The following is a 22,500-nucleotide window of genomic DNA, read 5'->3' on the forward strand; positions in this document are numbered from 1 at the left end:
TCTTCTCTCCTTTCCTCTCCTTGTTTCCTCTCCTCTCTTCTTCTTTTCTTTCCTCTCCTCCCTCTTCTTTCCTTTCCTCCCTCTTCTTTCCTTTCCTCTCTTCTTCTTTCCTTTCCTCTTCCTCTCCTTGTTTCCTCTCCTCTCTTCTTCTTTTCTTTCCTCTCCTCTCTCTTCTTTCCTTCCTCTCTCCTGTCCTTCTTTCTTCTCCTCTCCTTGTTTCCTCTCTCCTCTCTCTCTCTTCTTCTTTTCTTTCCTTTCCTCTCTCCTCTCCTTGTTTCCTCTCCTCTCCTCTCTCTCTTCTTCTTTTCTTTCCTCTCCTCTTCTTTCCTTCCTCTCCTCTTCCTCTCTCCTCTCCTTGTTTCCTCTCCTCTCTTCTTCTTTACTTTCCTCTCCTCCCTCCTTCTTTCCTTTCCTCTCCTCTTCTTTCCTTTCCTCTCCTCTTCCTCTCTCCTCTCCTTGTTTCCTCTCCTCTCTTCTTCTTTCCTTTCCTCTCCTCTCTCCTTCTTTCCTTTCCTCTCCTCTTCCTCTCCTTGTTTCCTCTCCTCTCTTCTTCTTTACTTTCCTCTCCTCTTCCTCTCTCCTCTCCTTGTTTCCTCTCCTCTCTTCTTCTTTACTTTCCTCTCCTCCCTCCTTCTTTCCTTTCCTCTCTTCTTCTTCCTTTCCTCTCCTCTTCCTCTCTCCTCTCCTTGTTTCCTCTCCTCTCTCCTTCTTTCCTTTCCTCTCCTCTTCTTTCCTTTCCTCTCCTCTTCCTCTCTCCTCTCCTTGTTTCCTCTCCTCTCTTCTTCTTTCCTTTCCTCTCCTCTCTTCTTCTTTCCTTTCCTCTCCTCCCTCCTTCTTTCCTTTCCTCTCCTCTCCTCTCTTCTTTCCTTTCCTCTCCTCTTCCTCTCTCCTCTCCTTGTTTCCTCTCTCCCTCCTTCTTTCCTTTCCTCTCCTCTCTTCTTTCCTTTCATCTCCTCTTCCTCTCTCCTCTCCTTGTTTCCTCTCCTCTCTTCTTCTTTCCTTTCCTCTCCTCCCTCCTTCTTTCCTTTCCTCTCCTCTCTTCTTTCCTTTCATCTCCTCTTCCTCTCTCCTCTCCTTGTTTCCTCTCCTCTCTTCTTCTTTCCTTTCCTCTCCTCCCTCCTTCTTTCCTTTCCTCTCCTCTCTCCTTCTTTCCTTTCCTCTCCTCTTCCTCTCTCCTCTCCTTGTTTCCTCTCCTCCCTCCTTGTTTCCTTTCCTCTCCTCCCTCCTTCTTTCCTCTCCTCTTCCTCTCCTTGTTTCCTTTTCTCTCCTCTCTTCTTTCCTTTCCTCTCCTCTTCCTCTCCTTGTTTCTTCTCCTCTCTTCTTCTTTCCTTTCCTTTCCTCCCTCCTTCTTTCCTTTCCTCTCCTCTTCCTCTCCTTGTTTCCTCTCCTCTCTTCTTCTTTCCTTTCCTCTCCTCCCTCCTTCTTTCCTTTCCTCTTCCTCCCTCCTTCTTTCCTTTCCTCTCCTCTTCCTCTCCTTGTTTCCTCTCCTCCCTCCTTCTTTCCTTTCTTCCCCTCTCCTCTACTTGTTTCCTCTCCTCCCTCCTTCTTTCCTTTCCTCTCCCATTCCTCCTCCCCTCTCCTCTACTTGTTTCCTCTCCTCCCTCCTTCTTTTCTTTCCTGTCCTCTCTCCTCCTCCTCTGCTTGTTTCTTCTCCTCCCTCCTTCTTTCCTTTCCTCTCCTCTTCCTCTCCTTGTTTCCTCTCCTCTTCCTCTCTCCTGTCCTTCTTTCTTCTCCTCTCCTTGTTTCCTCTCCTCTCTTCTTCTTTCCTTTCCTCTCCTCCCTCCTTCTTTCCTTTCCTCTCCCATTCCTCCTTCTTTCCTTTCCTCTCCTCCCTCCTTATTTCCTTTCCTCTCCTCTTCCTCTCCTTGTTTCCTCTCCTCCCTCCTTCTTTCCTTTTCTCCCCTCTCTCCTGCTCCTCTGCTTGTTTCCTCTCCTCTCTCCTTCTTTCCTTTCCTCTCCTCTCTCCTCCTCTATCCTCTGTCCTCCTCCTCTCTCCTCTCCTTCTTTCCTTTCCTACTCCTCTCTCCTCTCCTTCTTTCCTCTCCTCTCTCCTTCTTTCCTTTCCTTTCCTCTCCTCCTCCTTCTTTCCTTTCCTCTCCTCCTCCTTCTTTCCTCTCCTCTCTCCTTCTTTCCTTTCCTACTCCTCTCTCCTCTCCTTCTTTCCTCTCCTCTCTCCTTCTTTCCTTTCCTCTCCTCTCTCCTCCTCTATCCTCTGTCCTCCTCCTCTCTCCTCTCCTTCTTTCCTCTCCTCCTCTCAGCAGTGAGTTAATTGCAGGGTAGCAGTGGAGGGAGCGTTGGATTCGCGGTGCGGGGCGTCCAGGAGGAGTCAACCCTGTCATTTAGCTCTCTGGCTTTGGGCTCAGACTGGCAGGGAAGCTGAAGATTTTCCCAGCATGCCGTGGGCCAGAGTGGACCGAGCCTCGCCACGGTGGGCGCCTAATGGCAGCACACACACACACACACACACACACACACACACACACACAGAGTTACACATCGCAGTAGGCCTTAATGACAGCTGCCTTTTAATGCTGCACTGAAAGGGGGGGTTACCTTTCTGTGTGTGTGTGTGTGTGTGTGTGTGTGTGTGTGTGTGTGTGTGTGTGTGTGTGTGTGTGAACCACAGGGGTACTTGTCAGCCTGAAGGGGGATCATTTAGTGGCGGCTTTCTCTCTGGATGTGAATGTGAATGAATTCTTTGTGGCTGATTTGACGTTGGAAGCTGACAGCTCCTCGTGTGTCACAGGAAACACTCAGAACAAGTGAATTACACCTTTTTCATGTGGCTCGGAAAAAGAGAAAGAGACCTGCTGCACTTAGCGCCGCACTTACCACAGAGTCGAGCACGCTTGAAATCCTGCGCGGCGTCGCTCTGATGGCGCCGTTCGTGACAGTCATAAAACCCTCTCGTCCTCCTCCTCTGCCTCACCTGTCCCTGCTCAGGTACACCGAGGTGACAGCTGTGACCTGTCTGACTGCAGATGAAGAAGAGCTTTTATTACTCTCCTCCTTCCCTCCTTTTATCTTTACCCCCTTTCTTTCCTCCCTCCCTTCATCTCCTTCCTTCCTGTTTCTCAGTCCTGATCCCTCCTGTCCCTCATCTCTATTTAACTGATGAACTGATTAGATTTTGGTGGCTAAAGGTCAAGGTCAAAGGTCAAGATCACAGTGACGTCACAGACTGTAGTATTGATACTTCAGGAATTGATCGACCAGGAGCTGCTGACTGACAACACAGGTTTACTACAGTGTGTGTGTGTGTGTGTGTGTGTGTGTATGTGTGTGTGTGTGTATGTGTGTGTGTGTGTGTGTGTGTGGGGGGGGTCTATGTAAAGAAACAGAGACAGGATAATGGCTGAGGAAATCATCAGTGACACAGAGCTGTCAACCTGCCGTCATTATACACTCAGAGTGTGTGTGTGTGTGTGTGTGTGTGTGTGTGTGTGTCATTTAATCATCAGCAGATCAGAGTTGATCATCTCTGTTGTGTCTGTCAACCATCAACATCATCTACTGCCATTTATCTCTCCCTTCCTCCTCTCCTTTCCTCTCCTCCTCTTCTCTCCTCCTCTCCCTCTCTCTGACTGACAGACTGACATTATAAAGCATTTAGACACACAGTGGGTAGAAACTACTGGCTAATTACACACACACACACACACACACACACACACACACACACCTATCAGCTATAAAAGCTTTTGAACCAAGAATAAAATAGAGACGAGGGAGAAGAGAGAAACAGGAAGGAAGGAGATGAAAGGAGAGAGGAAAGGAAAGAAGGGAGGAAGGTAAGATGGAGGGGAGGAAGGATAGAAAAGAGAAAGTGAGGGAAGGAATGATAAAAGGAAGGAAGGGAAGAGGGATGTAGTGAAAGAACAATAGAATGGGGAAAAAGAAGAGATGAAGAGATGAAGAGATGAAGGACAGACTGAAAAGAGGTAAGACAGAAAGGACAAAGGGAATAAAGAAAGGATGGAAGGAAAGGAAGGAGAGGAAGGAGGACGCCTCAGAGTGGAGTGAAATAAAAATGCGTTACTTACAATACTGTGAGACGTTTCCACTCAATACTTCCTGTCTGAAATCTCACCAAAATAAAAGCTGCGGTGACTCAGTGAGGATCCCAGATCTCCATCAGCTACTTCCTGTCTCCACTTCTGAAGCTGAATGAAGAACAAAGAGGTGTTAAAGGAGCTGTACGTAAGTTCTGCTAACGCTACATAGCTAACGTTAGCATTAGCAGCTGTTTACTCACCAGTCTAGAACAAACGTCGAGAGTTCAGCATCAAACTTCATTCCTTCACTCACCAACATCTGTCTGCAGAGGTGGAGACAGACACCAATGTTAACCAATGTGAAGTTAACATGCTAACCAGCTAGCCTGGGACTGTCTACCGAAATTAACATGCTAACCAGCTAGCCTGGGACTGTCTACCGAAATTAACATGCTAACCAGCTAGCGCGGCCCTGTCTACTGAAGTTAGGATGCTAACCAGCTAGCGCGGCCCTGTCTACTGAAGTTAGGATGCTAACCAGCTAGCGCGGCCCTGTCTACTTATGTTAGCAAGCTAACCAGTTAGCTCTGGCCCGTCTCCTCACTGTAGCGTCCAGTCTGAGGACGTAGCTGCTCAGAGGACGTGTTATAACCTGTATTATAAAGACAAAGATGGCCAAAGCTCTGGTCATGTGACGTCACCACCACCTGCTGCTGACGAGAAACCAAGTTCAGCAGCAGAAGAAACTCACGAGTAGAACCTTTAAATATCCCACAGTGATTATTGATCAAAACTTACAGTTTTCAGTTTGACTCGGGCACAATGAGAGAGAGGGAGAGAGATGAGAGAGGTAGAGAGAGAGAGGGAGAGAGAGGAAGAGAGATGAGAGAGGTAGAGAGAGAGGGAGAGAGAGAGAGGTAGAGAGAGAGAGAGAGAGAGGAGAGAGAGAGAGAGAGAGAGAGAGAGGTAGAGAGAGAGAGAGATGGAGAGAGATGAGAGGGGTAGAGAGAGAGGGAGAGAGAGAGAGAGAGTAGAGAGAGAGAGGTAGAGAGAGAGAGAGATGGAGAGAGATGAGAGAGGTAGAGAGAGAGGGAGAGAGAGAGAGGTAGAGAGAGAGAGAGGGAGAGAGAGAGAGAGAGAGGTAGAGAGAGAGAGAGAGGAGAGAGAGAGAGGTAGAGTTGTAGACATATAGAGGTTTGCTATTAGCATTAGGAGCTGCTGACAGTTTGTTCTCCATTATAAAGCAAAGTGACTCTGAAGGACAGGACAAGGTGTGTGTGTGTGTGTGTGTGTGTGTGTGGTGTGTGTGTGTGTGTGTGTACTAAAAGGCCTAGTGTGCATCACAAGGCCAGCTCCTGTGGCCTTGTATATAATTGTTCATCACTAATAATGACTTTCTCCTGATTGAGCTCTTCATTTAGGAGCAAACACACACACACCACACACACACACACACACACACACACACACACACACACACACACACACACACACACACACACACAGATGCGTACCTGACAGATACATTCAAATGCAGATAAAGTGAATTAAAAGCATGACTGAGAGCTCTCGGCTCTCTCTGGCCTTGTGTTGGAGCCTCAGCAGCAGGTGGATAAATGCAGCCGAGCTTTTATCCTCATCGCCGTGACGAGCGACTCGGGACGAGCTGCAGGGGACGACGCATCCATTCACACGGGAGCGGGAAGAAAACAGTTTAATGAAGATCTGCAGAGACTCACTGAAGATAATGACACTTACTGACAATCCAATCAGGCCATTTAGGAGCGGCCGATTCCCCCAAATCACTCAACAAAAAAAACAGATTTTCTCATTTATCCAGAGTGGTGTCAAGACACCTGACAGCTGAAATAACATAAAAGAAATAATAATAAAACACTGTTTCCAGAGAAACGAACGAGCGTCTGCCAGTGATCACCCATCTCACAGGGGAAGAGTGTTTTCAGTGTCTGACATTTCTGCACCTTCCTTCCTGTCATATGTGTGGAGCTGCAGACGATGGCGGACACACTGTAAAACACATTTAAAGACACAACAGCTGCCCTTTTTGCAAATGTAAATAATGATCACTATTTTCATTGAATTTTGGGTGTTACATTTAAATGTAAAGCATCTGTTCCTCTGCTTTTAGTCAAAATAATGCAAAAGTTTGCTTTTTTTCTCTCTCAAAAACGAGTTATATATTTATGTAAATGAGGCAAAAGAAATTGTTATAATTGGAATGAATTTGACTGGAAAGGTAATAATTGGGTGATAATTTTGTCCCAGGAGGAAAAACGTTGCCCGGTCAACAGGAAGACGATACGAGGGTCAATCACTAATCTGAAGAAGAATATCAGCTGCCAGGTCCTCCAGCCTCCTGTGGTCCTGGACCAGTTTCAGAGACAAGTCAGACTGGTCTGTGGTGTCGATCTTTATTATGAAAAAAGTCTTAATTTTCCCAGAATTCATTGTACCACAGTCCGTCTTAAGAAACCAAATGGTGTCATGCGGCTCAGGTGGGTATTCCATCAACGTTACTAAGGAAATCTGCGCTTACTGAAAATGCCTGGTTTGAATTAACATCGACTTCAAGGTGAAACCCGACTGGTTAGCTCCAACCAATCAGAGAGCTTGTTACATCCCATGGCCAATTGGGATTGTTTGGCCTGGTTTTACCACTGAAGGTCCAGAGTGTCACAGAGAGGCTAACATGAAGCTAAATGGCTAAGCTAATCGCTACGCTAACAGGAACAGGATAAGCAGCTGGTAAAAGGAAATGGAAGATGAGTCCAGGAATGTATTCTCATTCTTAAATGTCTTTTCAAATTCTATTATTTATTCATGAATGGATAAATGTTTTTATAAATGATTTATTTAATCAGAGTTTCATGCTGTTTTTGTAAATCCATTTTTACATCTGAAGTATTTACTGATGGATCATTACTGCCAGAACAAATGATGAAATGTTAGAAATGACTGAAACCAATCAGGAATTTGTCTGCTGATAATTTTTTCAATTAGATGATGAAAACATCAGAGACATGTTTTTTTTTTTTTGTTCAAAGTCCAAAACTCAGTTTACTAAAATGGAAGAAAAGAAAAAGGAAAGGCAGCTGAGATCTCAGGTGTGAGTCTTTTCAGAATAAAATGCCACATGATTAATGGATTATTAAAATAGTTGCTGATTAATTTTCTGTCGAACTACAACTAATACCACTTTTAATCATTATTATTATTATTATCATTATTATTATTATCATTATTATTAACTGCCTAATTGTTTCTGCTCTGTTGTTGCTTTCTGTCCACGTTTTTTTCCGTGCCGAACATCAGGTTTAGCGTCTGTTAGCAGCGTTAGCTTGTGTGTTAATCAGGCGGTCAGATGATCGGTGATGGAGTGACAGAACCACAGTGAGCTGAGGACCTCCAACATGGCCGCTGTCTCCTCTGTAGGTGGGCGGGGCCGGCTGGTCCTGGGTCAGTGGTGGTCGATATTCAATCTCCTCAGTGAGCCGGAAACAATGAGACGAAACGGAGCTCAGATCATCTGGAAGAAGGGGGGGGGGGGGGGGGGGGCACAGAGAGAGAGAGAGAGAGAGAGAGACCAATCAACACTGAATAAATCAAAATAACAGACGCCTGTCAGTGTAGCACAGGTGTTCCTAATAGACTGACCTCAGTCTGATGTTCGAGACCTGACTGTCTTAATATCTGACAGATCAATAATATAAACTTTTGATTATTGATTGATGTCTGATCAGCTGATTTCCAGGCAGCAGCAGACTGACATGAACCTGAGCGTAAACACAGATCAGCTGAGACTGAGGACGGTTTCATCAGACCTGTGGTTCCGATCTGTCCAGGTGAGGAGAGGCTCACCTCACATCTGTCGTACCTCAGCTCAGATAGAAAGTGACTCCTGTGATGTCATCATTAGCCGACATTAGCTGCTGCGCTACATAGTGATGGATAAAGAGCTCAGTCTTATCTGATACACACTCAGGTGACTCACCAGGTGATGTGTATGTGTATGTGTATGTGTGTGTGTGTGTGTGTGTGATGTTATCTCAGCCTGATAACCTCGGTCCTGACCCCTCCCACCTGTGCCATTATCAGGTAACTCACCGGAACACCAGCAGGGGTCAAAGGTCAACCCACTACTTTCCCATGACCCCTGACTTCCTCCATTTCTTTCATTCATTTCTTTATTTCTGTTGCTCATTAGTTTTACGATCAGTTAATGAATCAATTAGTGGATTGATAGGAAATGGACACTATTGATCACTGATTCAGCTCTTCTTCAGTTTCAGTGTCTCTGATTTTCTTATTGAACAACTGATCAAGATTGAGGCTGATCGTCAGATTAACTGATGATGAAATGGTTTGCTGCAGCTGCAGCTTCGTCCCTGAGACTGTGGGTTAAATTTGTAATAAATCTTGATGACAGAAGAAAACAGAAGAAAATAAGAAAAAAAAATTGTGAAATTCAGTGATCGAAAAAAATAAAAGTAATTTATTACATTTAGTTTGACTTCCTGAAGTTAGCATGCTAACCAGTTAACTCTGGCCCTCCACCTCACTTCCCTGAAGTTGTCAGTAGCTGCTCAGAGGACGTAACATAACCTCTGGTGTTATAGAGACTCTGGTCATGTGACATCGCCACCACCTGCTGGTGACAATAAAACCAGGTTCAGCAGCAGAGAAAACTTACAAACAGCTGCTTTAAGCTTCTGACGCACACTGCAGTAAAACATCTTCACACGTTTCTAACGCTGCAATGTAACGGTGCTTTACCATCACCTTTATTATATTATTATATTTATGATTACCATTATTTAGGCAGAATGAGTGGAACGGCACATGCTAACGCCCAGAGTGTGAATTATGCAATGATAATCTTTTTTTCCAGCACAGCGAAGACGCATGTTTCAGTGAATTGAAGTCTTACAACAATCTTTACTGTACAGTTTGTTTAACTTAATGTCTACAGTCTATAGATTATGACAAATCAAATCCATAACAGCAGCTCATGAACCACACAACAACTTCTATCATCAGGGCTCAAAACTGCCAGCACATCAGACCCACAGACAAACAACAACAGACCGTGTCAGCAGGTGAATCTGAGGGGTCATCATCTCTGATTCTTGCTGAGATATTTGATAATTTCAACATTTATGGAAATGAAACCATGTGAGAAGTTTAGAGGGAAACATCACTATTTGTTGGACTGTGAACAACTCAGACATCTGACATGTGACCACCAGTCAAACGCTGCTTTTTGTAAGATGTAAGGAGCCAAAGAAGTTGAAATGTATTTAATTACTTTCCACCACTGCTGATACAATTACTGAGCCTTCATCTCATGTGTATTTTAATATTCTTCAATCACCAAACCAGATAAAACAAAGAGGCTGTTTCTTCAAAACCTAAAAGCAAAAAGGTAAAAGACTAAATAAACTACCACAGACACACAACAGACTATTAACATGAATAATAATCTCTACAACAACTAATCCCCACCGCCCCACTGCTCCTGACTGAGCACCAGTGTTTGCTAACATTAGCTGTTGGTAATGAAATGACAAGCTAACACTGGCGCGCTCAGCTAGCTAACATTAGTTAGCTAACTAGCTAACATTAGTTAGCTAACCTGTAACTCGAGGCTAAAGTTAGAAACAAGATGGCGTCAGCGTTCATCTTTAGATACTTCACACAATCTGACTGAGAAACTGTGTGTAAGACAGTGAAGTGTATTAAACCAACCGGACAGTTTGATACTGACACTTACATTTACGCAGCGCGAGCCACTGACGCGAGTAAGGAACGTAAACAAGACGTAACGTCAGGGTCAGGAAATGGTACGGTCCACTTTGGGGGTGTTTTAAATCGTATCACAAAATTCTTCCAAGCATGAATGTGGGAAATATATTGTAATAGTTAAAATTACAATATATACAGCTGTCACTTTAGTTTCCTACTCACTCACTACAAAACAAAAGTGGTAGTAGTATTTGCTAACCAGCCAACTCCAGCCTGTCTACTGAAGTTAGCATGCTAACCAGCTAGCTGGGTGCATTGCCGCCACCAACTGGAATGGAGTTTGGATCAGGATTTCAAATAACCTACTTATATTCCAAAATGAAGAAGATAAATGAATACTAGTAAATAAAAAAAGAAAGAAAAGAAAGAAAACTCAAATCCTCTCAATCAGTTTTGTTATTTTAAGATACTGGAATAACATTTTATAGCATTCACTTGAATTCTTTTGCATTACATCTATTAGATCAAATTTTATTTTTATCTTTCTCAAATTTTGAATCATGTGAATTCTGTCTGCTTGATATTTTTAACAATAAACTCTGGCTGTGATTGCAACCTTAAAATTTTAATGTTTCAATGACAAACAATCGATTTCACAAAAAGAAAACCCCAAAAATCATATGAAGTTATCATTAAAAATAAGCATACGTAAATTGTTAATCACACGAACACACCTTCATGAATCAGCTGCTAACTGTGAGTGATCAATGTCAGCTGTAACTGAAGTTATATGACTCTACGGGAGAGGGGGGGGCGTTAGATGAGTCAGTCCACTCACAGCTCTATAGGTCTCTGTACCCAGCATGCTTTGCTTCGTCTCACCCCCCCCCCCCCCCCCCCCATTCAAAAAGGCTTGGAGATCATTTAGCTTGGTCTGTGGGAGCATCGATTGTCTGATTTCATCTTCAGGTCTCCTGTTAGAGAGCAACACCTCCTCGATCAATACGGCTGTCAGACACTGTTCAGTGTCTAATAGAGCTGCTCACGTCCAATAACAGCATGATTATCTCACCACACACACACACACACACACACACTCACACACACACTCACACACACACACACTCACACACTCACACACTCACACACACACACACACACACACACACACACACACACACTCACACACACACACACACACACACACACACACACACACACACACACACACACACACACACAGACACACTCACACACTCACACACACACACACACACACACACAGACACACACTCACACACACACACACACACACACACACACACAGACACACACTCACTCACACACACACACACACTCACACACTCACTCACACACACACACACTCACACACTCACTCACACACACACACACACTCACACACTCACTCACACACACACACACACACACTCACACACACACACACACACACACACACACACACACAGACACACACTCACACACACACACACACACACACACACACACACAGACACACACTCACTCACACACTCACACACACTCACACACTCACTCACACACACACACACACTCACACACTCACTCACACACACACACACACTCACACACTCACTCACACACACACACACACACACATACACACACACACACACTCACTCGGAGGTGCAGACTGAACGGAACAAGAAAATGAATCTACAGCTGTTATTTACACTAATTATCTTTCATCAAATTCAAACAACAAAACTTTATTAAATATACGAAAACTCGTCATGTGTCACGACAAAGTCTGAACAGTTAGTTGTTGTTACGAGTGACAGAGTAAACTGATCGATCAGACTGATCGATATCAGCTGTTGTTTGATGTTTTGCCTCCACGTCTCTGAACCAGGGAAAAGAAACCGAAGCAGCGGCTCCAGACGTTTCCGGAACGTCAGATCCGCTTTTATTCAGTCGGAGCAGCAGCCATTTTGTTTTCAGGTTGTCTGTCCGTCCAAGTTTGGTGTTTAAAGGTCAAAGGTCAAAGTCAGTGTGACCTCAGAAAACATGTTTTAGCCATTACTCAAGACTTCACAGCAATTATGACAAAATCTCACACAAATGTTTCATATTTTCTCTGACTCTGGACAAACAGGAAGTGACCTGAGGGAGGAGGAGATTCTCTTCTTTTTGTTTCATGGGGAGATTCTTCATCTGTCGTTTTAACCAGCTACACATGTTGATGCTCCAGTTCTGGCCTTCCTGTATATATATATATACACATGTGTATATATATATATATACACATGTGTATATAATTTGCTTTTCTCTCTTTGTTTCTCTCTCCCTCTCAACAAATCATATTATAAGTCATATATCTAAATCTATAGTAAGAATAAAAAGCTGTCAGATGTTCTCTGGATGTCGTCACGTTACGTTACGTTATCACTTTCTTTGTTTTTTCATTTGCGTCACCAATAAAAAGTAAAAAATATATAGATACATAAGATATAGTCATAGATTATAGTTCAGATATGTCTTGAGATATATATATATATATATATTTTACAGAATTGAGAATCCTGCTGCTGGTCTATGAAGCACTAACTGACTCACTGCTGCACTTCTTTTAAAACGGTGTCCTGTTTCCATATTCATACGACCTGTATTTATACGTTTCTGTTTTAAATGTTATTTTAACATCATGGTAACGCTCTTTATTTAAAGGATGTCCATGTCTCTGTACAGCAGCTGTGTTAATGTGACTGAGTGAGGAACAGCAGCAGCTCCACCTGCTGGACGACCTGCTCACTGCAGCAAGTCACCACACCTCCACCTGAGGAGGACCACCAGATTCTTTATGAGAACATCATAAAAAATACAAAAGTTTATGAAGAAAGAAGAGGATAATATATAATAAAGCTGAGTTACATGAATTAAATCATTAATAAATCATGTGTTTTACTCTTTACTATAAGTTATAAATGGTGTAGCTCATTAGTCAGATTAATGAGTAATAAGCATTAACTTGATCTTGCCAAATAGTGATCCTGCATGAGAACTGTGGTATAACTTGTTTATAATTGTTTATTGATGTTTTATATAGTTTCAACAATCAAATTAATAACCTGATCTAAACATTTATAAATCTGTTATAAGGGTGGAAATGAAATAAATAAAAAGCATTAAAATATAACTGAGGAGGTTTCATTCATGTTTTTCACATGTTTTATGTTTATTTTATGGTTCACTTCACAATAAGAGTCCTCTTATAAAAGACCCAGACACCTGAGACTCTAACTGGTCCAGACCCAGACCTGAGACTCTGACTGGTCCAGACCCAGACCTGAGACTCTGACTGGTCCAGACCCAGACACCTGAGACTCTGACTGTTCCAGACCCAGACCTGAGACTCTGACTGGTCTAGACCCAGACACCTGAGACTCTAACTGGTCCAGACCCAGACCTGAGACTCTGACTGGTCCAGACCCAGACCTGAGACTCTGACTGGTCCAGACCCAGTTGAGACTGTGACTGGTCTAGACCCAGACCTGAGACTCTGACTGGTCTAGACCCAGACACCTGAGACTCTGACTGGTCTAGACCCAGTTGAGACTGTGACTGGTCTAGACCCAGACACCTGAGACTCTGACTGGTCTAGACCCAGTTGAGACTGTGACTGGTCTAGACCCAGACACCTGAGACTCTGACTGGTCTAGACCCAGACCTGAGACTCTGACTGGTCCAGACCCAGACCTGAGACTCTGACTGGTCCAGACCCAGACCTGAGACTCTGACTGGTCTAGACCCAGTTGAGACTGTGACTGGTCTAGACCCAGTTGAGACTGTGACTGGTCCAGACCTGAGACTCTGACTGGTCCAGACCCAGACCTGAGACTCTGACTGGTCTAGACCCAGTTGAGACTGTGACTGGTCTAGACCCAGACCTGAGACTCTGACTGGTCCAGACCCAGACCTGAGACTCTGACTGGTCCAGACCCAGTTGAGACTCTGACTGGTCTAGACCCAGACCTGAGACTCTGACTGGTCCAGACCCAGTTGAGACTGTGACTGGTCTAGACCCAGACACCTGAGACTGTGACTGGTCTAGACCCAGACCTGAGAACAGGAAACAGTCTGAGAGTGAAAACATGCAGCTGGAAGAATCAGAGAAGAAGAGTTCAATATTCACTTAGAGCAGGAGAGGTCGCACAGCAGGTAGACCTTCACACACACACACACACACACACACACACACACACACACACACACACACACACACACACACACACACACACACATACACTTAGTGACCAGTGGTTTTGTCCAGGCCTCTAATAACCTGCAGACTGCAGCCAAGGGCAGCACCTGAACACCACACACACACACACACACACACACACACACACACACACACACACACACACACACCCACACACACACACACACACCCACACACACACACACACACACACACACACACACACACACACACATACACATAATACAAATACACAAAATATAAAAACACTATAAAAACATACACACAGCAATTATGAGTTATTGATTTCTCCAAAAGGCAGCAGCTGAGTGTGTGTATGTGTGTGTGCGCGCGTGCATGTGTGTGTGCGTGTGTGTGTGTGTGTGTGTGTGCGTGTGGACCCATTTTCAGCTGCTGCAACATGAACAGCAGCAGCTGTAATAGAGGGCTGAGGCTAACACTAACAGGAGTTCTGTGCGTTGTGTAGCTGATGTGTGGCGCTTGGTTTCGACCTGTCTGCAGCTCGTATGGGTGGAGCTACTGTTCAAGGATCAACGTGCACCAGATACCTGTTTGTGGCTATGGCCACATGCACTGGAGGTCACCTGTCCGTTGGTCAACAGGAGCCTTGTACAGGGAGCGTAAGCCCCTGGGGAAGGGCCCCTGCCTTGATAGGCTGCTTTCTTTCCCAGAGTCTCTAAGTCTCCCAACTCTGGGGTCTTCAGAGACAGCAGGATGTCCTCCTCACCCTGCCACTGTCCCACAGCAGGAGAGACAGCCAGTGAAGGAAAGACGCACTGACCTCCACCCTGATATTCTAGCTCTGCATATCAGAGCTGTCGCCTTTGTGTCGTTCGTTTGATGCTGTAGGAAAATTAATAAAGGAACCTGGAACACGTCTTTTTCTTAAATGTGTTTTGAAAGTGACTATTTCAAATGTGTGTGATGGTTTTCTACAGGCACTGTCCTCTGATACAAGTAAAAGTCACAGGCGACATTTTCTTTCAGTAAAAGCACAAAAGTATTAACATGAAAACAGGTGGAGTATCAAAGTAAAAGTCTCATGTCAGAATAATGTAAATCATACGACTGGATTGTGATTATTGATGTTTTAATGTGTCAACAACTTTCATGTTGCAGCTGCTGAAGATGAGACTCATTTTAAGGACTTAGATGGAGCTGATCTCACCTGTAATAAAACATCAGGATTCAACAAACAAAACACAACAACCAGCTTTTAGCAACAATGATGGAGACACAATAACTTTAGGAATGAAATACAAATCTGGACTTTTATCTATGTGAGCTTATAAAACTCAGCTGTGACTCCATCCCAGTAAAGCCTGAGTCCAGCATAGAGAGGCTGAGTGAATGTGGTCTGGACTCTGTGGAGGAGAGTCATGGTTTCAGAGACGCTGTAGAAGGACAGAACACCTGCTGTGTGATCCAGGTACACTCCTACTCTGGAGGACCGAGGACCTGAGACTGGAGTGTTGATGCTGTTGAACCTAAATGAAAAACTGTCTTGAAAACAATCTAACGACCAAGATTTGTCATTGTTTCCAAATAAACCTTCCCTCCCTGCTCTGCTGATATTCTTGTATGAGACTGATACAGAAACTCTTCCTCCTCTCCTCTCCACCTCCCAGTAACAACGTCCAGTCAGACTCTCTCTACTCAGGACCTGAGGACATAAAGTGAATCTGTCTGGATGACGAGGATAAGACTGTTGTTGACTCCATGTTACTTTTCTGTTTCCCTCAGATAATAACAGCCATGTGTGTGCTGTGTTTGGATCCAGGGTGATTTCCTGTGAATATTTTAAGAAGTCAGTTCTGGTCTTGGGCTCTGGTTGTGACAGTAAAACATCCACTTCAGTCAGTGTCAGTGAGATGTTTGTCCATGTCTCTGTCAGAACGTCCTGTAGTTTCTCTCTGAGCTGTGACACAGCTGCTGTCACGTCCTCAAAGTATCTCAGAGGACGGACATCGATGGCGGACGAGTCTGTAGAGTCGCTGAGTCGTGACAGTGAGGGGTAGTTGCGTAGAAAGTGGCTGTGATCCTCTGTGTGTGAGAGCTGCTTCAGCTCAGCGTCTTTCCTCTTCAGCTCAGCGATCTCCTGCTGCAGCTTCTCCTGAAGCTCTTTGACTCGACCGGCTTCAGTTTCCTGCTGGGATCTGATCTGCTGCTTCACATCAGAGCGTCTTTTCTCCATGAGACGGATCAGCTCGGTGAAGGTCTTCTCACTGTCCTCCACCGCTTCATCAGCAGAGCCGTCGATAGCCTCCACCTCCTGTCGAAGGAGCTTCACATCTTTCTCTCTGTCCTGGATTCTCTGCTGGATCTCTTGTCGCCTCAGCTGGAGCTCTCTCTGCCTCTCAGTCCTTTCTGCTGCAGCTGAGACTGTGTCGTGGCCTTTATGTTCATCCACAGAGCAGAGATAACAGATACACTGCTGATCGCTGCGGCAGAACATCTTCATCACCTCATCGTGACGAGAGCAGATGTTCTCCTGGAGCTTCTCGGAGGGCTCCACCAGCTTGTGTTTCTTTAGCTGAGCTACATCATAATGAAGCTGCAGGTGATTCTCACAGTAAGAGACCAGACAAACCAGACAGGATTTAACAGCTTTCAGTTTCCTCCCAGTGCAGACATCACAGGCCACGTCTTCAGGTCCAGCATAGCAGTGATCAGCAGCAGCAGCTTGGAGTCCAGTCTTCTTCAGCTGCTCCACTAAAGCTGCTAACATGGTGTTTTTCACCAGGACAGGCCTCGGTGTGAAGGTCTGCCTACACTGAGGGCAGCTGTGGATTCTCTTCTCATCCTCTTCATCCCAGAAGCTTTTAATACAGTTCATGCAGTAGCTGTGTCCACAGGGAAGAGCCACCGGATCCTTCAGTAGATCCAGACAGATGGAACAAGAGAAGGTCTCCCGGTCCAGCTGATCTCCTTTCTGCGCCATTTCAGCTCTCGGTGACAACGACTGTCTGAGTTTCACTTCCTCAGAACTGAAACTAGTTTGAGCTCTGATCTCAACAACATGTGTCTCTGCAGTGAACGGGGCCTGTCAGCTCTCGCACTTCACCACATGTTGGTTCCACCCATCTTCAAACTGTAGATCTGAAGGGAGGGAACAAGGAAACACATGAACAGAGTGGAGCTGGCTGTGTTTGAGAGCAGGAAGAAGAGGGAGGGGCATCAGGCTTTGACTCAGTCCAGGAAGTGGTTTGACGCTGTGTGTTTAACCCTCGGTCCGACATAAAGCTCAGAACACGACCAATAAAGACGCAGCTCTCCGGACGGACTCGCCACACACAGATAACAACAGCACAGAGTCACAATCAGTGTGTAGAGAACTGATCCCTCTGATGCAGGCGTCCGCCTCGCTGCTGTTTGTTCATGTGTCATGTGACCAACAAATATATTGATCCAGCTCGAGACAGGACGAGCTTCAGTTGTATTTGGAGATGAATCTGGTTTCAGCTGAGAAGTGATCCAGTTCTTTAGATGCAGTGGAACCACTGATGTGATGAACAGAGAAGAGAAAGTGTCAATTCTACTGATTTATTCCCCAGCAAGACTGAACATGATCATAATAATAAAAAGACCAGTAATAATAATGATAATGATGATAATAATAAAGTTAATAATAATGTTAATAATAATAATGATATAATAATAAAACTTTATTTGTAGATAGTGAAAAATATGAATCGTTTTATTGAATGAGGGAGATTTCATGACCTCAGTCTTCTCAGCTGTTTCTAACTGAAACTGAATGTTACTCTGAGTCTCTCAAACTTTTCACTAATAAGAAACGTTTGTCATTAGTTCATTGTTTTTACTCTTTATTGAAGTCAAAGACGTTGATCACACAGAGGAGAAACACAGTGAACAAACGTCTGTAAAATGACAGAAATGATGTGAATTAACAGCCAAACTTCTCTTTTAATCATCATGACAATAATAATGAATCACATTTATTTCACATTTCTGTAAAGACAAATTACTGTTTTATTTAAACAGTATTTTTCTGCTTTCTTAAATTACAAACAAATCTGTGTAAAATGACAGTAATTATCTGTAATTAAAAATGTAGCTTGTTATTATAAAGGTTAATGTTCATAATAACAATTTAAAGATTCTCTGTAATTTCAGGGTAAATCTTATTAGTTTTACATTTACTGTCGTATTACACTCTCTGCCCCGTGTCACACATACAGTCACATGACCTTTGAACTCCACTGCAGCTGTAACAAACTCAATAGTTTAAAACATTAGAGTTCATATTTCATAGTCCTCAGCCATTATAGTTAATATCAGTGCTTTGTTCCAACAGCATCACTTATTTAGAAGTAACAAATTAAATATTTTTTACAAAGACTATCGAAAAGTATCAAAATACATATTGGTATCGGTATCGAAACAGAAATTTGGTATCGTGACAACCCTAGTGTGTTGTTTCACAGTCATTCAGTTCTGTAAATACATGTGGAACAATCCAACAATGTGTTGACATATAAAATGTACTTTTGAATACTTCAGTATTTTTAAAATCAAAAACTGAACGTTCACTTGTATTGGACTTTGAGTCAAGTAAAGATGTTGGAATTCTTCCACCTCTGATGTTAACTGACCTTTTCTGTTTAACCTTTTAAAATACTGCAATTTACCAATAAAATCCTAATTGATAAATTTAAAAATTTAATTTTAGAAATTTAATTAATATGTAGTTTGTGTCTGAATTATTTTTAAAAACGTATACAGTGGCTGCTTTATTGGAATATATTATGGTCACCAGCCTTTCTAATACTGTCACTGGTTAGCTGTAAGGTCCGTGGTTAGCTGCTGTTGAGTCACTAGTTAGCTGTAGGGTCAGTGGTTAGCTGTAAGGTCCGTGGTTAGCTGCTGTTGAGTCACTAGTTAGCTGTAGGGTCAGTGGTTAGCTGTAGGGTCAGTGGTTAGCTGTAAGGTCCGTGGTTAGCTGCTGTTGAGTCACTAGTTAGCTGTAGGGTCACTGGTTAGCTGCTGTTGAGTCACTAGTTAGCTGTAGGGTCAGTGGTTAGCTGTAAGGTCCGTGGTTAGCTGCTGTTGAGTCACTAGTTAGCTGTAGGGTCACTGGTTAGCTGTAGGGTCAGTGGTTAGCTGTAGGGTCACTGGTTAGCTGTATTGTCAGTGGTTAGCTGTATTGTCACTGGTTAGCTGTAGGGTCACTGGTTAGCTGTAGGGTCACTGGTTAGCTGTAGGGTCAGTGGTTAGCTGTAGGGTCAGTGGTTAGCTGCTGTCGAGTCACTGGTTAGCTATAGGGTCAGTGGTTAGCTGCTGTAGGGTCAGTGGTTAGCTGTTGAGTCACTGGTTAGCTGTAGGGTCAGTGGTTAGCTGCTGTAGGGTCAGTGGTTAGCTGTTGAGTCACTGGTTAGCTGTAGGGTCAGTGGTCAGCTGTAGGGTCAGTGGTTAGCTGTAGGGTCAGTGGTTAGCTGTAGGGTCAGTGGTTAGCTGTAGGGTCAGTGGTTAGCTTTAGGGTTAGTGGTTAGCTGTTGAGTCACTGGTTAGCTGTAGGGTCAGTGGTTAGCTGTAGGGTCAGTGGTTAGCTGTAGGGTCACTGGTTAGCTGTAGGGTCAGTGGTTAGCTGTAGGGTCACTGGTTGGCTGTAGGGTCAGTGGTTAGCTGTAGGGTCAGTGGTTAGCTGTTGAGTCACTGGTTGGCTGTAGGGTCAGTGGTTAGCTGTAGGGTCAGTGGTTAGCTGTAGGGTCAGTGGTTAGCTGCTGTAGGGTCAGTGGTTAGCTGCTGTAGGGTCAGTGGTTAGCTTTAGGGTCACTGGTTGGCTGTAGGGTCACTGGTTAGCTGCTGTAGGGTCAGTGGTTAGCTGTAGGGTCACTGGTTAGCTGTAGGGTCAGTGGTTAGCTGCTGTAGGGTCAGTGGTTAGCTGTAGGGTCACTGGTTGGCTGTAGGGTCAGTGGTTAGCTGCTGTAGGGTCAGTGGTTAGCTGCTGTAGGGTCAGTGGTTAGCTTTAGGGTCACTGGTTGGCTGTAGGGTCACTGGTTAGCTGTAGGGTCAGTGGTTAGCTGCTGTAGGGTCAGTGGTTAGCTGTAGGGTCACTGGTTAGCTGTAGGGTCACTGGTTAACTGTAGGGTTAGCTGCTGTAGGGTCAGTGGTTAGCTGCTGTAGGGTCACTGGTTGGCTGTAGGGTCAGTGGTTAGCTGCTGTAGGGTCAGTGGTTAGCTGTAGGGTCACTGGTTAGCTGTAGGGTCACTGGTTAGCTGTAGGGTCACTGGTTAGCTGTAGGGTCAGTGGTTAGCTGCTGTCAGGTCTGGGGGACACATAACTGCAAGTGTGGGCTGTTGGTGAGAGGTTAACCAGTTTGACATTCTTTAGTTAACTCCATGGGCTTTTAGTTTTGCTAGTAGCTCTCAGAGACAAAAGCTGGAAACCTGCCATGTTTAAATAACTTTGGACTAGGGTTGTCATGATACCAAATTTCTGTTTCGATACCGATACCAATATGTATTTCGATACTTTTCGATACTTTTTGTAAAAAATATTTCATTATATTATGTATTGCCTTAATGGGTTATTTAAATATTTAAAGAATGTAATTACATTTTTAAAAATATATTTTTTAATGTATTTATTAACCATGGACATGTTTTAGCTCTCTGTTTGCAGGCTACTGTAGGTTTACTACTGGGCTGGGAGGGACTTTGTACTTCCCTCATTGACATTACAGTGCAGTGAACAGGTGAACAACATTATCACCTGTCGTTCTTGACTGAAGTCTCGGAACAAGTCCGCATGGTTGTCCTTTAAATGTTTCGACAGGTTTGAAGAGTTGCCTGCTTTTGCGAGACACACTTTGTAGCGCCGCTTGCACTGCGGTGCCTCTGGGTTCAGTGGCTCGTTCGGTTTGAACCCGAAATATTTCCACACCGAACTTCGGGCCCCATTTTGTCCACAAGTTCGGGCTTTTCTGCAGCTGCCATCTCTATCTACGGTATTTTCTTCAACCCGCTCCGTCTGTCTAAGACGCGACTTGTGGTTTCTCTCTCCTCCTCAGTCTAAGTGCGCGTGGGAGGCGGCTTACATCCTCTCGGGCAACTACGTCACACTCGCTGGCCTCGCTGTGCTTAAAGAGACAGGCTCCAATTTACCAATTCATTTGCATTCAATAAAATAAAATAAAAGTACCGTTTGTTTTTAAATGCCGGTATAGTACCGTTTTCAAAACTCTAGTATCGCGGTACTATACTGGTACCGGTATACCGTGCAACCCTAGTATGAACAACAGGAACATGTTTTATATACAGCACCAGTTATGTTTTATATTTTAATATTACTTAATGAACTCGCTGCACTTGTGGATAAAACTGGTGAAGAACTTTGTTACAGACAGGGACATAAAACTCAAGAGAAGATCAGTCCTAATGTTTTATAGTCACATTCATATTTGTGTTCATGTCTCTTTAAGAAGACGCCTCCTGAAAGTCATGTGATTTACAGTGAAGGCAGAGGAGAGGAGGAGCAGCTCTGCTCACACCAATCATTAAATACAAGGAGGGAAAACTGAAACTGAAGTTTTCTTTCAGATCAGACTGTTTAACAAGGTGTGAACTGTCCACCTGACTCTGCTGCCTCTGTGTGGACTTTGAAACAAAATAAGGATCTGTTGATTCTATGAGGTGGAGTGTCGACTTGTGTACTCGGTGTACTCTGTGTTTGTTACTTCCTGTGTTTGTGAGCTCACAGTCAGCGTTACTGGTTTCCCGCTCAGACTGACTGATGAGTGATTGTGTGGAGGAAGAGGAGGACACGGCTGAGTCTCCAGGATCCAGCTGTTTGTCTATGAGTGATCCGTCCAAAGATGATCCTTCAGCTACACGGTGAGAGACCTGCTGCAAACTTCCAGCTCTTTGTGTCTGTGCTGACGGCCGGCAGTAGAGAGAAGACAGGAAGTGAGAATAGAGATGAAGAAGAACATGCATCAACTGAAAACTGGGGATGTTGCTGTTCATGATCCCAAGTCATGAACAGCAACATCCCCCCTTTGAACTATTAATCACAGAGTAGACAGAGGGCTTCCACATCTGGAAAGAGAGCCATTCTTAACACTAGGTCGTGCTAATGTGTAACCACATCTGGTACCAGAGCTAAAGACAGCTTATATGTGACTGTAGGATTGAGAAACATGATCAGCGACATCCTTACAGGGTTCCCGCGGGTCATTAAAAACTCTTAAAAAATAGAAAAATAAGATCTTGAATATCTTTTTACCTTAAATTTGGTGTAGGTATTAAATTTGCTATAAAAAACAAAACCAATAATATTATTTTTGTTATGGCCTTGCAGTTTCATGCCACTTGTTCCACACTCTTGTCACTTTGTTATCAAGCACATACTTTTATTTTTAAGATGGGGTTCCTCCTCCTTCAAAATAACATCATCACACCACACTTGTATCTTCAAATACCCGAGTACCCCTAACAACAT

The 22,500-nt window shown here is 44.1% G+C and overlaps 2 protein-coding genes and 1 long non-coding RNA gene across 5 annotated transcripts in view; 1 reads left to right on the forward strand and 2 right to left on the reverse strand.

Moving 5' to 3' along the window:
* Nucleotides 1-2,169: 2,169 nt before the first annotated feature.
* Nucleotides 2,170-4,342, reverse strand: LOC130169716 (uncharacterized). Its single transcript, XR_008827875.1, has 4 exons — nucleotides 4,256-4,342; nucleotides 4,091-4,163; nucleotides 2,833-2,975; nucleotides 2,170-2,436 (listed from the first exon to the last, which is right to left on the reverse strand). It is a non-coding gene; the product is annotated as an uncharacterized LOC130169716 (long non-coding RNA).
* A 10,768-nt stretch (nucleotides 4,343-15,110) lies between these two features.
* On the reverse strand, nucleotides 15,111-17,472 carry LOC130169707 (tripartite motif-containing protein 16-like). Its single transcript, XM_056376655.1, has one exon. It carries the CDS (start codon nucleotides 16,976-16,978, stop codon nucleotides 15,314-15,316), a length of 1,665 nt encoding a protein of 554 aa, XP_056232630.1. The 5' UTR covers nucleotides 16,979-17,472; the 3' UTR covers nucleotides 15,111-15,313.
* A 4,133-nt stretch (nucleotides 17,473-21,605) lies between these two features.
* The window catches only part of LOC130169701 (uncharacterized), a 14,125-nt gene continuing 13,230 nt past the window's right edge, over nucleotides 21,606-22,500 (forward strand). Inside the window, exon 1 of one of the 3 annotated variants that reach the window (XM_056376637.1) lies at nucleotides 21,606-21,893. In XM_056376637.1, the coding sequence (XP_056232612.1) occupies nucleotides 21,793-21,893 (101 nt within the window). In that variant the 5' untranslated portion in view covers nucleotides 21,606-21,792. The remainder of the gene's footprint in view (nucleotides 21,894-22,500) is intronic. The other 2 variants (XM_056376635.1, XM_056376636.1) reach the window with 2 other exon arrangements.

Source organism: Seriola aureovittata, chromosome 5 (genome assembly GCF_021018895.1).
Source record: "Seriola aureovittata isolate HTS-2021-v1 ecotype China chromosome 5, ASM2101889v1, whole genome shotgun sequence".
NCBI classification, from domain to species: Eukaryota; Metazoa; Chordata; class Actinopteri; order Carangiformes; family Carangidae; genus Seriola; species Seriola aureovittata.